At 47.4% G+C, this 16,581-nt stretch overlaps 1 protein-coding gene across 1 annotated transcript; it reads left to right on the forward strand.

Annotated features, from left to right (window-relative positions):
* The first annotated feature begins 984 nt into the window (after window positions 1–984).
* RHEBL1 (RHEB like 1) lies at window positions 985–15,956 on the forward strand. The gene is made up of 8 exons (XM_084832333.1): window positions 985–1,179; window positions 5,771–5,842; window positions 10,441–10,508; window positions 10,929–11,011; window positions 11,540–11,596; window positions 12,698–12,745; window positions 13,756–13,840; window positions 15,074–15,956. The coding sequence occupies exons 1-8, from the start codon at window positions 1,128–1,130 to the stop codon at window positions 15,161–15,163; spliced, it is 555 nt and encodes a 184-aa protein (XP_084688459.1). The 5' UTR covers window positions 985–1,127; the 3' UTR covers window positions 15,164–15,956.
* Window positions 15,957–16,581: the final 625 nt, after the last annotated feature.

A 16,581-nucleotide genomic window follows, 5' to 3' on the forward strand; every position in this document is an offset into this window, starting at 1 on the left:
TGATATAATGCAGCATCCTCTGTGGGCACTGGGAGGGAAAGAGACCCTTTATTTACATTATAGGTAGGAAAAATTCAGACACCTCACACGCCCCAGGAAAGGGCAAGCATTTGGGAGCTTTCCAAAACTGGGGACAAGTTTGCTCAAGCACCAGCTTGTGTGTTTTGCTGATCAATGGCTACTAGTCCTGGTGGCTCCATGCTTCCTCCAGTATCAGAGGCAGTATGTCTATGTATACCAGTTGCTGGGGAGCATGGGCGGGAGGGTGCTGTTGCACTCGTGTCCTGCTTGTGGGTTTCCCGTGGGCAGCTGGTTGGCCACTGAGTTTAAAGAATACTAGACTAGATGGACCCTTGGTCTGATCCAGCACGGTTCTTATGATCTTATGACGTTTTTGACTTGCACTGTTTGAGATGGGAGGAGGGATGGTGGCTCTTGATCTTAATTATCTTGGCCACACGATCCATCCAAAGTTATGCGGTCGTGAAGCCCACTCATTCCATGAGGAAGGGCATTCGGCAAATGCTTACCTCTCACTGGGATTTTAAAGGTGCGTACCTTTGCCTGGCTGGGGCTCTACATTCGTTCTGCAAGGCGGGTGGGAGCTCTCGGCGTTCGGCATGCAAAGATACAGGAACGATAAAAGCTCCTTCAGCCCTCGGCAGCGGACAGCTCTCGAGGGAGGCGCAGCCGGGCGGATCGGACAGGACGCTTGGGTGAAAGAAGCGCACTCCGCAGCCTGGCGCGAGCCGAGCCCCGCCGCCCTCAAAGGCCTTCGCTCCCGGGCCAACCGCGCTCGACGCGAGGAGGCGCCTCTCCGCGAGGGCGGCGGCGAAGCCCTCGCGCGCAGCCGTGTGTCTGCGCGCCACGCGCTCCGCTCGCGTCCCTGGCCGTTTTCATGAATGGAGCCGCAGGCCGCCGCAGCGCGCACGCGCCTCCTCCCGGGCCAATGGGGAGCGGCGGCTCTGGGCCAGTGTTGTGGTCACGTGGGCGTTTGTAGTTGCGGCGCCCGCGGCTCTACTCCGGCGGGCTCTTTATCGCTCGGCCCGCCCGCCCTGCGGCACCCACCCTCGCCGGCCCGCCCCTCCGCGCCACGCCAGGGCCGGCCTCGGAGCCGCGGCCGTGCAATGCCGCTGGTGCGCTACCGGAAGGTCGTGATCCTGGGATACCGCTCCGTGGGTCAGTCGTGCGCGCGCGCGCGAGAGCGCCCGCCCCGGGGGGGGAGGGATGCCGCCCGCCCGCCCGCCCGCGGGGGCACGTGGCCGGGTGCCGGCGCCCCGGCGGGAGGCGCGCGAGGGCTGAGCTGGGGAGGGCGCGCGGAAGGGCGCGCGGTGGGGCGGAGTGCGGGGGGCTGTGCCCGCGGAGCCCCGGGGCGGCTGCGGAGCGTGCCGAAGGCGCTGGCTGCGAGGCGGGGGGCCGGGAAGGGGGCTGGGCGGCATCTGGCCGGTGGCACTCGGCGAGCCGCGCCCGCCGCTGCGGTGTGCCTCGGCGTGCAAGCCGCGTCCGTGCGAAGCGCGCTGCAGGCGAAGGCGACCCGCGTTTGCAGAACTGGCGGAGGGTCGGCGGCAGAGTGCCGGGGAGACGGTGCTCCCTGGGGTTGCGTAGGGATGGGGCGTGGGGGCGGCGGGGGCTGTCCAGGGCTCGTCAGGAGGAAGCAGGCGAGGCGTGGCGGCTGCTTTTAGGGGATGTCAAGTCTGAGGCAAGTTTCGCACCGTGGGGTGAATCGGGTGTAGTGACTTTGCAGGGGCCTTTGGAAACAGATGGGTGCGCAGCGGCTACTTTGGAAACAATAGTAGCAACGCTGCAAGTATTCTCTATATTCCGCTCTTCTGACACAATAAAATACCCAGATCGGGCCAGGAGGAAAACGGAGCACTGATGAACTAATGCGTGTCTGTTGGCTCTCGGAGTGGCCCGTGTTTGGGGATGGGCTGCTGCACTACTCCGCTTTGTGGGTTTCCTGTCTCTGAGCTTCCTGGGCTTGAAGTTTGCACGTCCGGAGGCAGATAATTTTCTCCCTTTGCTGGCTCTACAGCCCTGTTGCGCGGGATGCGTGTTACAAACCTCGGGCAGTTTTGGGCTGGGGTGTGGGTAGGTGCAAGGGGAAACAATGCTTTTGACAAAATGACTGCTGCAAATCTTTACATGTTCTGATAAATACTTATTTAGGTTTAAACGGGGGGGGGGGATGAAGTTGGGTCAGCACTGGTGTGGTTACATTTGCATGAAGAGAACTCCCGCCTCCCCCTTTCTAACTAGTCAGCTCTTCCTTGTGAACTGGAGCTTTGCAGATGGGGCTTCTTTCCCTTCTAACCAAACTTTTGTGGCTCTTGAGTGGGGGAAAATGTGTAGTTGGTGGGCATCACTTGCATGAGCTTTGCTAGTTCTCCTCTGGGAGCTGTTTGCTCATGCACAATTCCCTGCTCATCTGACTCCCCAGCCTCACCCCCAAGAACATGAATGCAAGAAGAAAACAGAACGCTCAGGGTCTGTTTTCAGTTAATCCACATGCAGGAGGAAACGATCAGAGGTTATACATGGGAGGCCAGGTGGTGAAGTGGCTTGTTTCCTTAGGTCGAGCCTGTAGCAACCCTTTTCTGGGGATGGGGGTATGTGGAATACTCACCTTGATGCCCCTGTGTATGAGAATCTATTTTGAAAGGCTGTGTTGTTTTCGTTGACAGTATGGGTTAAAAAAAATCTAAGTGACAGGGACCATGGTGTGTGCTGGGCTCTAAAGTGTACATGTCGATTGCTGATCCTCCTAGTACAGTCATTTGTGCCTTGTTTGAACAGGTCCAAAATGGACTTAGGCCTTAGCAGAGCTGCTGATGTTTGTTAATGCAAAACAAAGTCCTCCATGTTTGGACTGGGTCAATGCAGCTATGTTCAATTGTACACCACCTGTCTTACTGAACTGAGCATCACCACTTCTGGGCCATGCTGTCAGTAGAATGCTTACAACTGGCAACTTAGGAGGGTGTTCAGCCACACAGCCTTGTCATCTTGGGGAATTGTCCCTGAACAGGGGAAGGCAATGTGTTCACATTTCTGTTGACTTTTTGTTTCTTGGACATGTTATCCCTTTTTCTTGTACCCAAAGCCCAGATGATCAGTAAAAAGAATAACATACTGCAGTTTGCTAAGTCAACTGTGAAAATGAGCAGAAAGTTATAGAAAGTTGGGCTGGGGAAAAAAACCCAGATCGCCCAAATTCCTAAAAATTCAAAATTGGCACTTAGGAGTTTAGAATATTTATTTTACCGTTGACAGTAAGGGGTAGAATCCTAAGTTTCTAGTGCAGGGGTGAGAGCCACAGGCTTCCCGTCCCTGTTCTAGTGCATTACACATAAATCTAAGGGAGCCAGTTAAGCTACTCTGCACCTGAGACTCATAACAGACCACCATCTTAATTTACTGTGTAGCGCAGGGATGGACAACTTGTGGTCCTCCAGATATTTTGGCCTACATTTCCCCTCAACCTGAGCCAGCCTAGCCAAAGGAAAGGGATGATGGAGTTCCAGGTGAAAACATCTGGAGCGCCACATGTTGCCCACCCCTAGTGTGGTGTATAAATTCCTTTTCTTGTGACTAAAATAAAGATGCTAACAAGTGATGTGTTAACAACTCCTCTCCCTAAAGGAGGCTTGATAGAAATTGGGTTTCTATCCGCTCCGCTCATACATGCTTCATACAAACATGTGCATGAGCCAAATCACTTCATGGGCTGGGAGAGAAAGATAAAGGGAGCAACACGTTCAATTCAGCCACTGTTAATATGCCTGAAAGCTGTCTTGCTTGAGTGTGACAGCCCTTGGAAGATCTGCCTGTTTTCTTCTGGTGCTTTCTCTGGTGTGAGGTACTACAAGCTTGTCTCGTTCACTGCATCCTTATACAATTGGAGGCAGCTTTTCTTCTGTCACCAAGAAGTAGGGACAAGCAAAACCATGGCCAGATTGTATTTGTTTCTTCACTGCCACTGTCATGTGTGATGCTGGGACTTGCTCGTCTCATCCCCAGCTCCAGATGACCCCTGGGGCTTATGGATCCCCTGTGCATGTGTCCCACATGGCAAGTTCTAGCAGAAGGAGAAATCCGAGTTCCCGACTCTTCTGTTTCCCCTGTTTCTTGACAAGGCAAGAACAGACACTGGGAGCCAGCTGTCGCAACCTAATTAGATGCATCCCATGAGCTGCTCTACCTGCATCCAAAAATGGTGTGTTCCCAAACTAAATTTCGGAGAGGAGTATCCCACAGACTACACATGCATGTCCAGATACAGTGTTGATGCACAGTACTGCATATGGTGATAAATAAAATAACATTGACTGAACAAGGATAGGTGTTAGAGATGTAGCTGGATACAAGCAGATGTTCAGCATATCTTTTGGACTTGCTTTAAATCTTATCAGGCAGAAATACTAAACGTTATCTGAGATTCTGTAACATCCTTTGGTTTTCTCAGTCCACAAGTGGACAATGATGACTTCCAAATAGTACTAGACTTTTTATAAGCTGTTGAAATATTGATTGCCTTTGTCTAATCTCCATTGGAGGTAGATTACCAAGGAGAGCTTGTCTCCATCCATTGGATTGGTGCTACAGGATTTGAGACATGGCATATGTCTAAAGCTGCAATCCTATACTGATTTACCTGGGAGAAACCCCAGCGGGGTTTACATCTGAGCAGACTTGTATAGTATTGTGTTGTAAATGTACTAGATTGATTTGTTGAAAAAAGAAGACCAAGAGATAATAAATGGATAGCAAATTGGATCTTATTGATTTCTGGGCTGATAAAAACTGTACTGCTGTATTTGTAATCAGTTTGCAAAAATTAAAAGAACCAAATGACGCTGCCAGGACTAACTTTCTACTTGTAGTAACAACAGTTAAGAGTTTTGTAACACCTTAAATCAGGTGTAGGCTCCAGATATTTTAGTCTGCAACTCCCATAATTCCTGACCATTGGCCATGCTGGCTGAGGCTTATGGGAATTGTAATTCAAAACATCTGGAGGGTACCAGAGCACTGGACCTTAAACACTAGAAAACTAATTGTGGCATAAGCTTTTGGGGAATAGAGCCCGCTTTATCAGATGCATGAAGGTTGGCAGATGTAAACACCCATACCTACGCACACACCAATATGCAGCAAATTATAAACAAGAGACCTCCTGGGGCCAAAAGGTCATGAAATGCAAGGGTTACAATCTTTGACATTTCTATGCAAAGATAAAATGTTTTCCTCTAGAAGCAAAAGAACAACGCTCACTACTTTTCATAGCAGAACTTCAGATCAGAACTTCATTTGTATCTTCTTTCTTTCTGATAAGATGTTGACAACTTTTGTTATTTAATTTTCCCTTTGGAGATGTGCCAACAGGCTAAAAATGCATTTTGCAATATGTTAGTTTATTTTGTCAAACATGGAACAATTTCAAGATTACCTCCGGCACCTAACACTGGAGCTCTTCACCATTTGTAGGTTGCCTGCTTTGAATAGTGCCAGGGATTTAAAATGATTTAAAAATGAAATAAAATAGCTCTGCCATTACCTTCCTCTTGCCTCAGAACACAAGCATTAGGATTCCCTTGGCAAGTGGAGTGGCCCTAAGCTGGAAGTCAGTGCAGTTTTCGCCTCTATTGAAAAGGAGGGAGACCCGTGGAAAATGGTTTGTTTGTTTTCTTTAAATGGCTTGTTTGTTGGTTGCTAAGATCAGAAGAACACACTTGCAGCAAGACTCTCTTTTCACATCTTTCCTCTTCAGGTAAAACTTCTCTTGCTCACCAGTTCATTGATGGGGAATTTCTGGAGTGTTATGACCCCACCGTGGAAAGCAGTAAGTGTTGTAGTTAAGTGTTTACTGGGTATATCTGGGCTCTTGGTTGTTACAAGGGCAAAGTAACCTAAATTTTGTGTGAAGGAGAACTGAATTGTCAAAAGTAGCCAGGAGGTATAAGAATATATAATGGTGTCTTTGCGTGAACGCTTGATCGTGCTTCTACTGTAAGAATTTCCAGTGGTGTTGCTATTGTATATATGCTCTTGGGGAGGGGGTGGTGCACATACCCATCTCTTGACTTTATATTCCATTAATATGGGGAACGTGTCTAGAAGTATTGTGGGAGAACTCTGCATTTATTTAATCTTCTCTCCTCACCCCAAAAAGCTTCCAGTGGCTTGCAATAATTAAAACCAGGATCGTATTGTACAAATGTCTCTGCATTGGGAAATAGTTACACTACTAGTGTGAGCGCGTGTGTATGGCCAGCTATTCTTTAGTGCAGGGATAGGCAACCTGGTGCCCCCCAGAAGTCTACAACTCCCACCAGCCACAGCCACCATGGCCAATGGTCAGGGATTATGGCAGTTGCAATCCAAAGCAACTGGAAGGCACAAGGTTGCTGACCCCTGCTTTAGCAGCCCAGAGGCTATTGCGTTGGGGAGGACCTACTGCCTGGTCCAGTGCCCATTTACTCCAAGTAAGTCATGCTTATTTCAGTGGGACTTTGTCAATGTTCCCCTTATGACCTGGACCCCCTGAGCAACCCCTTAAGGATCTCTTGCCTCCTTAAGAGTCCCACCTTACTTCTTTTAAACTTCCCCATCCCAGTAATGTGGGGATTAGGCTGTAGACATGGGGTGACGGACACTCTAGATACAGGGTTTAACAACAACAGTTTACTATTTAAAGCAAACAAATTACAACTAAAGGCCTTAAGAGAAAATAAAAGCAAAATGCAAGTTCCTTTATTCTAGCTGCCTGTAGACTTTTCTAGGCTGCTTCTTTCTGCTCACTCTTCAGACTCTGGTCTCCTTCAGGCTCTAGCTCTCTCTGTTCTCTCTTGCTCTGGCTGCAGCCTGGTCTTCCTGACTTACTGGCTCTCTCCCTCTCTTTATATATTCCCCACCCTCAAAAATGAAAGAACTGCTTCAGGCCTGAAGACATTAAGCTTAGTGGAGAAATGAAACTCCTCCTCTCAGGGTTACCCCCTCCCTACAGAAAACTCCAGGCCTGTAAGCCTGACCACTTCCTCTTTGTCTCTGTAGGCCTCAAACTTTCACAGACTTACTCTGAAGTAAGTGTGTATAGGATTGCAGTCTTTGCACGTTGAACAACGTCATCATGATGGCTGGAGAGAGAGGCTGACAAGTTCAAATCCAGCTAGTCTTTTGTGCAGGCATAAATGCAGATACACCTTTCATACAATTGGCCAGGGGCTCAATCAAGCACTGACTGCTGCGGGAAACATGACACACCCTGTCATATTCCACTACCACCATCGCATGCATCCTCCCAATCTGTACTTTTCACTCCTACAGTCCTTACGCTGTGCAGGAAGGAGCTTCTCTCTCTTTTCTTCACATTCCCCATTACATCATAGCAACTGAGGGCAGAGCAAAGTGGAAAAACACATGAGGTGGTTGCATAGGCAATGACAGGAAGGCATGCCTTTGCATTCCTTTCTGCTCTTTCCAGAAAAGGACATGTTGGGGGTGCAGAGTGGGTTGCAAGCCAGGGAAACAGAAATGGATATGGGCCATAGTCAGTTGGGCAGGAAGACGCAGTGCCAGTTGTTGGGCCAACTGGAAGACCTTTGTAGACCAGATTTGGTCCAGGGGCTCCCTGGTGCTAACTACTGAGCTAAGGACACATAACTTCAGTTGTCATGTTGGATCATTTAGGCAGCAATCCTGTTGGGATAGGCGGCCGCCTCCGAACTGAGAGGCGCCAACCTATCCAGTACAGGGTAGCTGGAGCACGGAGGGGATCTTCTCCCCTGCATTCGCGGGTAGACGGCTGATTTCGGCTGTCCAGCCATGGGACGTTGGAGTGCGGGGTGGGGAGGCCAGATGACACATAGGAAGTGTACTGGCACTGCCGCACTCCCCGCCCCCAGGAACGCCCCCTTTTGCCCTGCTCCGCGCTACTCTTCTGAGTGCTGAGCTGGGGACGATCAGTGCTGCCTACAAGGGGGCGGGGAGGTGGTTTTCCAGGCACCGACCTTGGAGTGCGGGCTCCGAGGTCAGTTCCCAGAAACTGAACAATCCTATGGCCGCCTAGCTGCTGTCTAGCAGCCGTAGGATTGCACCCTTTTGTATTTATTTTGCTACATTAGTTACACCCTTGCACTTGTGACCTGCTTGTGGTTTCCTAGTCCATAGCTGGTTGGCCACTGTGTGAACAGAATGCTGGACTGGATGGACCCTTGTCTGATCCAGCATGATGGCTCTTCTTATATTCTGCCTTTCTGCCAAAGAGCCCAAGGTGGTGTACATTATCCTCCTTCTCCCCTCTATTTTATCTTCACAACAGCCCTGTGAGGTAGGTTAGGTTGAGAGTCGGTGACTGGCCTAAAATTACCCAGTGAGCTTCATGGCTGAATGGGGACTTGAACCCAGGTTTTCTGAGTCTTAGTCCAACTCTCTGTTACACTGCACTGGCCCTCATAAACTTGCCTCAACAATGTTGAACACTTTTTCAGTCCTGCTTAAATGTGGGTTAGCTTGTTGACCTAACAGTGGGAAGGCACATTTGAATTAGATTGGAAGCTAACCTCACTTGCTGCTTGTTGTGACTGACAAGTTGGGAAAGGGAGAAGCTGGCCATAAATAGAGGCTTCCAAGCCTATCAGGTGCAGCAGTACTGCCCTAAAATGGGCTACTGAGTCTCAAGCGATGTTAAAATCAAGTAACTCTTGATTGTGCTTTGGCCAGGGCGTGGCATCTCCTCTGTTCAAAACTCTCAGCTTGTTTGAGGTTTGTTTAAATTAAAACAGATTCAGTAGCACCTCTGTACTCATTTCCTGCTTTGCCACAGACCCTTCCCCATCACAATAGTCCCTTCCTGTTTTTGAAGGGGGGTGCCTTTCACACCCACTCCATACAGAGAAACATGTTAGGTTATTTTGAGAGCAGGTTCACCTGTAAATCTGTCCTGTTTTCTGGGTGAGAACAGATAGCTCGGCTCGCGTTTGCCCAATGTGGTTATCACTCCTGGAGGAAAAAAATCTTTGCAGATTTATCTACCCAAAACATGTGTCAGGAAGCGCTGTCTGCTGATGATCCACTGTGGGGGGTTTGTGCATATATTAGATTTTGTCCCTTTAGTTTCTATACCAAAATGTAACTATAGCCAGGGGTCAATAAACTGTGTCTGGGCTTGGGAACCAACAATTATTTCTACAAGCCAGCAGGAATATAGTAAACATGTCTTTCCACTGAGCAGTGCATCTCCTGCTAATTCTGCTGCTGTGCTATCATATGAATAATTAGGCTCACCTAACTCTGCATGAGATTGGGCTGTAAGTCATGGCTGCACACAATCCTCTGGCCCCCCTTGGCATTCTTACTCACCAGGATGAAAAACATGCTTGCTCTTGGTGTTTTGGCAAGTGTTCTTGCAGAAGACTGACTACGGCCTGGTTTGCACGTAATGACAACCAGAGTATGGGTTGTCATTGAATCAGGGGTTGTTGTTGAATCGTAGGTTGTCACTATGTGTGACCCCTGCACTGTGGTTTAACCATGGGTTGTTAATCACGAACAACCCAGAAAGAGAACCCATGGTTTGCTGTTGGGTTGTGAACTCTGGGTTGCTTGTGATTAACAGCCCGTAGTTAAACCATAGTGCAGGGTTCGCACATAATGACAACTCATACTCAACCTGTACTCTGGGATTTTGTTATGTGTAAACCAGGTCTGTAACTAACTGCTTTGCCTGCCTCCTGAGTGGTGGCTAGAGCCAAGTGCAAGTCTTCTGGGGCTTCTTGCAGCCAGCCTCTTGCACAAGTGCTTTGTGGGAAGTGCATTTTCTCAGGGCAAATGCTCCAGAAACATAATGGTTATGATTAAAATGATCCATATTTACAGGTGTGGATTTTTGTTGTTCACTGCTACTTTAGCTGTACTTTACCACCCCTCGCAAAGAATTACAATTGCCTGCCCACTTCTTAATTCTCTCCTTTGTGTGACCCCCCATCCCAGTTTACAAAGAGTATCGATCATGCATTAGTGGTAGCTGTGCTTCAAATAGCCACAACAAACAAGCCCTGCCTGTGCACATATGCTCTCTTGAACGCCTCTGCTTGGTAAGCGTTTTCCTAATGGCCTTTTTTGGGAGGAGATGCCACTGCCATAACCCTCATGCTGTTGCTTCCCCAGTTCAGGAGAAACACTGGTTTGGTTTGGGGTGGTGGGGATAGAAAGAAAAAAAGAAGAGTTGAGCGCAAACCTTGGGCAAAGAAGAGAATGGGTTTTCTGTTCTAGTGGCAGGCTAAGACCTGACCTGGTAGGAGGAAAGCAGAGGAGAAAGAGGTGTAAGAGGACTTCCAGTGCAGAACTTTGTGATAGAGCCCAGGATGTGGGTTAATTTGGGGAGGGCTGCAGCAGGACCTTAGTAACATTACTGTAAATTGCCTCCCCTCCCCTCTTTAGCTTACAACAAAATGTTGATGGTGGGGAAAGATGAATTCCACTTGCAGCTAGTGGACACCGCAGGGCAGGTAAGAGAAGGTGCCCTTGTTTGATTATACTATTTCACCTTTGAATGCAAGTGTTCCCTCTATTCCCCCCCCCCCCCGCCCCGGCTTGGCTGTAAGATAAATAGCTTGCATCTAAATGCAGCTGATGTGGAGGTAATGCACAGCCAGAAAAGCCTACGAAATGGAGAGCTCTTCTAGGACACATCAGTCCATTTGAACTTTAGCTGGCCTGGGCACCAGTCATTTGCTGAAGCATTGGTGGTGGCGGTGGGGTTGCTTCCATCCCAGTGGATGAAGGACTCCTTGCCCACCCATGCATGCAGGTGCATGGGCTTGGAAAGGGCCCATTCCTGCATCAGGTTGTTATGACAAATGACTCTGGACTCTCTAGCACGATGCATCTTTAATTGGAGAGCCTCTTGTCCTCTTGTTTTTGTCCAGGACGAATACACCATCTTGCCTCACTCTTTTATCATTGGCATCCATGGCTACGTGCTGGTGTATTCTGTCACATCTCTCAAAAGGTAAGGAGTCCCAGAGCTTGGTGGGTTAAGATGATAGCCCAGAGCACTTGGGCAAATGAGGTTCTGTGGCCTGGGAACATCGTGGTGATTGCTCTGAGCCCTGTGGGATGGTTGAGGGCACAAAATGTCGTCCCCTTGATATTGCAAGTCCACACAAATGATCTTGGGACACTTCGTCTGGTCCCAGTCCTGCCTAGCTTGACTTCAGCCCTGGTTGTAGATCCATCTTCTATGTTTCTTCAACCACTTCCAAATGCCCAGAACCTTCTCATTCTAGTATATCAGTTTGCTTGGGTTTTTTTTTGTTATTTCCCCTTCTGAGTGAAACCATTTGAATTCACACTATCCTTTCTGGCTAGTTTGCATACTACATTCAACCGTAATAGATAAATGCTATCATGGGGAACGAATAACCATTTTCTACTTTCTACCTTCTATACCAACTCAATAGGATTCGACACTCTGTGGCATCTGTCTTGAGTGTGTGTGTAAGAGGAGTCACCCTATAATTTTTCCTCTTTTTTGCAGTTTTCAGGTGGTAAAGTCTCTACACAGCAAGTTATATGAGAGCAGAGGGAAGACAAGGTAAATGTTAATTTGGCAAGGTGGGGGTAAGAAGGGAAGAGAAGATATTGGAGAATACTAGCATGAAAAAAGCTATCAAAACAGGTGGGGTGTGTGTGTGTTTACACTATACCAGGCTATATAAGAGCTCTTTTTCAGGAAAGGATTTTGGAATGGGCAACATCGCTAGTAGAATAGTCACTTGAACTGGCAATGCATGTGGTTGATTACTTTCTCCAAACAGTTAATGGTTGGTGGCAATTAATGCTGAGGATATACAAAACAAAACTATCATCTGGATTGTGGTGACAGTTATTTTAAGCACTTAATTGATGGGACAAACAGTCAGTAACTTGCTACAGCAACTGGCATGGATTCCTGTGCTTTCCATTATCACAGTAATCATAATTATAATTGCAACAGCACTTTTTGTTTGGTAAAGTTCATGAACATGCTTACATGGGTACATTTTTGCACCTAAACCTGTAGCTGCAAGGATAAAGCCTGGAGTGTCAGGCCCACATTCTCTCTATTGTGCTGGCCTTAAAGAAGGTGGTATTTGTCCTTTCAAGTAGGATTGCAACCTTTTTCTATTCCAGAACATATACAGGACTGGTATTTATTTATTTATTACATTCTATATCACCCAATAACCAAAGCTGTGTGGGTGGTTCACAATAACTAAAACCATACAATACAACACTAAACATGTGCAGAGTGTATTTCCCTCTCTAGGGCGTAACCATAGCCAGCCTCAACACATTTAGGAGGATTGATGGGGAGGGTTTTCAGGTCAGTATGTGAATTCCAGGAAGGCCCGAGACTAAACAAAATAAGATTACTCGCTACCTGAATCACTTAGATACAGGCTGTGATGTGCTCCGAAATAACATGAACCACTGGAGCCATACAGGGAAAGGAGTATCTCCCATCAGAAATCTGGGTCCTTCCAGGAGGAGTGCCAGTGTTCTTGTCTTACCAGCTCCTATGCATGAGTTGCCCCTGGGTCAGGAGCTGGTACCTTGTTGGGCCTGACTGAAGAGGTGTTATGATGAGTGAAGTGAGATCTCCACTTAGCGTGCAGGAAGCCACTTTTAGAATGGTCCCTTTCTCTCTTGGCAGGATGCCTGTGGTGCTAGTTGGCAATAAAGCTGATCTGTCGCTAGAAAGGTAAGAACTTCATAGTCTGTTGCCACTATGGCTCGGAATGGGGTGCTTCAGTCTCTTTTTAAAACATAGGGTAGAACCGGAGTTGTACCGGGAGGGAGGGGGTAGATTTGTGCTTAGGACAATATTTGGCCAAGCATTGTTTAATTCTGTCTTGCCATGGTCACATGTAGCTTCTATTAATGAAAGGCCTGTTCTGCACAATCCTTGTTAATATATGGGGAGGTTGCTTTCACGCATTTTCTTACATCTAGCACGCAGGTGCAGAAGGCTTGTGTCTTTCCACTACACATCAATAGTGCACTGTGTGTACCAATCTCTATCTCCTAGTTCGGCCCTGATCTCGCTGCATCCTAACATTCCAAACTAGAATACTATCCTGAACAGGCCCCTGTTGTAAGTGACAATCGATTCTGTTGGCTCCTCTCCTAGGATCAGGGTTGTGTGTTTCTAAGATGTACATCTACATCAGATCTGGACTCTTGAGATGGGCTTCCAGAAAAATTAAGTGTATTCTGTTTGTTTTTTTTTAAAGTAGGCTTGTACACCTCGTGGTGGCAAGAAATTTTTTGAAAACAAGTGGTCAGCATTAGCTGAAAGTTTAGAAATGCATAGTGTTTTGGTCAGACAGGAATGAGGGGAGATCTCCTGTATTCTGCAGGGAGTAGATTGCTGGGAATCCTGCAGTACTTCAAGTCCATGTTGCTCTTTATCCTTGACCTCTCGAAATATCAAAATATTGCAACCCAGGTGGTGGTTATGAGATGAAATTACTGTTTGTCCAAAATGGTACCCGTCATCCATGGAATCATTGCTTTCTTTTTATTGCAGGCATATATGCATGCAGAGTATGCCAAGCATGGTCTGATGTATTTTTATTAATTTTTTATCCTGCTCTTCAGCTGAGGCCCAGGCCCACAAGGTGGCTCAGATCGCAACTAGTAAAGCATGGTGATGGCTTGGAGTCTCCCTGCTTCCCTTTTTCATCTCTTCCCCTTTGTGTGTGTCTCTAGCCGTCAAGTGAAGACCGACGAGGGTAGGAAGCTTGCCTGTTCCTGGGGGGCTGTGTTCTTGGAGTCATCGGCAAAAGAAAACCAGGTCTGGCACCTCTTCCTCTTCCTCCTAGCCTGCGGGTGGGTGGGGACATGAGCGCTCTAAAGAACACAAAATGTCACTTTCGGATGAGGGTTTGTCATGGGTTTAAACTTGATGGGAGTGGGTGCGTTACTTGGGTTTCATTTTATTTCTTACATTTCTCTAGCCGAAGTTCTCTGGGCAGTTTACAAAGACTAAAAACCATTAAAATACATTACACATAGTATAAAAAACCATTTATATTAAGACATATAAACATACAGCACACACATACACATATCTAAACAATTTTAGATGACCAACAATAAGAAAAATCCAGGACTGATTAAAACATTGAGTTCCAGTGTCCAGAATTACAGACCACCTGTGGAGTGTTCCTGGTTAACTCTGTTTTTCCTATGTTCCTCCTTGCACGTCATATGCCAGTGCAAAGGCAGGTGTAGACATAAATTCACATGCCTCCTTCTGGAGCAGCCTTCCCCAGCATGGCATCCTCCAGCCAGGGGTGCAGAATGCTGTTCAGTCTGAGGGCCAAATTCCATGTCAGAGATGCTCGTGGGGGCTGCATTCCAGTGGTGGGTGGGGCCAAGATACCAAAAATCCCAGCATAGTTTAGCTTAAAGCTTTTACTGCCAGTAACTAAGCCAGAGGAGAGGCATTTCAGCCTTTGAAAATTGGGGAGTGGGGGAAGCTACACACAAACTGGGAAACCACCAAACAATTGGTGATTGGGGAGAAAGCAGGTGGGGTCAGGGGAAGTGAGTGTGGCCATCTGCAGAGTCCTGGGTCAGGAGCCCAGGAGGCCGGATTTGGCCCCTGGGCTTCAGGTTCTCCAGATTTTTTTTTTATATTGCCCAATAGCTGAAGCTGTCTGGGCGGTTCCCCAAAATTAAAACCACAAAGTACAGCATAAGCTTGTTCCAGATGCTTTGGACTACAACTCCCAGCATTCATGCCCATTGGCCATCCTGGCTGGGACTAATGGGAATTGAGGTCCAAAATGTCAGAGGGTACCAGATTAGGGAAGGCAGTCCTGGAGCAAGCCCTTAAGACAGGGGTGGGGAAACTGTGGCTGTCCAGATGTTGGACTTCAACTCTCCCAGCATGGCCAGTGGTCAGGGATGATGGGAGTTGTTGACCAACATCTGGAGGTCACAGGTTCCCCACGCCTGCCTTGAAAGCAGCAGTGATCTTTCTTGAATAACTCTCACATGTTCCCCTTTCTCTGTCTTGCAGATGACTCAAGGTATCTTCACAAAGGTCATTGAGGAAATCGATCGTGTGGACAACTCGTATGGTGAACAGCGCAGCTGCATCCTGATGTGATGCCCACTTGAAACTGCTCTGCTGGTGGGAGGGTTGTGTCAGGAGATTCAGGCCAACTCAGGACAGGTATTGCGACTACCTAGAGCCCTGAACAGCGGGTCTGAAGTGGCTTACGGGTAACCCCCACACAGGCACAATTATACCTCATTGCTCGTCCCCTATACGAGGTGGCCATGTTTTGCACATTAGTTTGCTGGAAGCAATCTTTGTGTGTGTGTGTGTATGCGCGCGCGTGTATATATGTATATATCTCTGTGTGTGTGTTTGCACATGTGTGTGTGTATGTATGTGTATGTGTATATATATATATATATATATATACACACACACACACACACATACATATATATATTGCCAAATGTTTACAGAACCGGAAAGGCAAGAGCACAACAGGATCTATTTATGCTTTTTTTTTTTTATGGAGGGACTTGTCTGTATATTCATAATGAAGTATAATCCATATACGCACAAGTTTACACAGATAGCTGTTCACTACTTGGCGTAACGGGGAGGCAGCTGAATGTAATGTTTCCCCTGTGGAATCTGTTGAGGGCCAGTTCTTTGGTCAATAGTTTTCTTTCAGTGGCAGCTGAACAGTGGTCTTGGACATGTAGTTGTTTTACAGTTGTGCCTCTTGCAACTTGCTGCCTTATTTTTGGTAGGGTGAGATTTCCAGATGGATTTTTTCTTTAGCTTCCATTGTAATGCTGGAAGGCATGAAGTGCCTAACGGTTCAGCAAGGCCTAGTAAACTTTTCTTTTCCTTTGGTTATGCAAATAAAAGCAAATTCTTCATGAGCCAGATGGAGAAAAATGTTACCTGATAATCTTAGGTGTGTTGACCACTCTTCAGATGTGTCACCTCTAGTCTCTGTAACAGACGCTGCCTAACCTAATATCATAATAGCATGAAAAAAGCAATATATGGAGGGGTGCTGTCTAAACACTTAAGAGTTCCCATGTCTTGCTTGCATCTGTTGTGTCTTTTGGAGGCTCTTTAAACCAATGTAAAGATCTTCGTTGGGCAGATCTTGTGATAACACTGACAGGTACACAACATTATACGAGGGGTGTAATATTCCTGCTGATCTCATTCTGTTACTGGCTGGGAAAGCTCTTGTATCTCTTCCTTGTTGACACACTTGTATTTTGTGGGGTGGGTGAGGGAGAATGCATTCCGTCTGAGACTGGCCCCACTGGAAAAGGAGGAGGGTTTGCTGGATGCATGGATGTGCTTCCATAAACATCCTGCTGTACTGCATAAGCATGCTGAAGAGGAGAAGAAAAGCGGGGAGAAGATGGTTCAGTCTAAACCTCTATTGTACTGCAGTATGAAATACAACCATATATTTTGGAGGGCAAAATACATAGGGTTTGAGCTCCTTGATTTCTGCAAAACTGTCCCTGCCTGTCCATTCC

The sequence above is a fragment of the Heloderma suspectum genome, chromosome 2 (genome assembly GCF_057233095.1).
Source record: "Heloderma suspectum isolate Gila_16-S chromosome 2, 16-S_ref, whole genome shotgun sequence".
Taxonomy (NCBI): Eukaryota; Metazoa; Chordata; class Lepidosauria; order Squamata; family Helodermatidae; genus Heloderma; species Heloderma suspectum.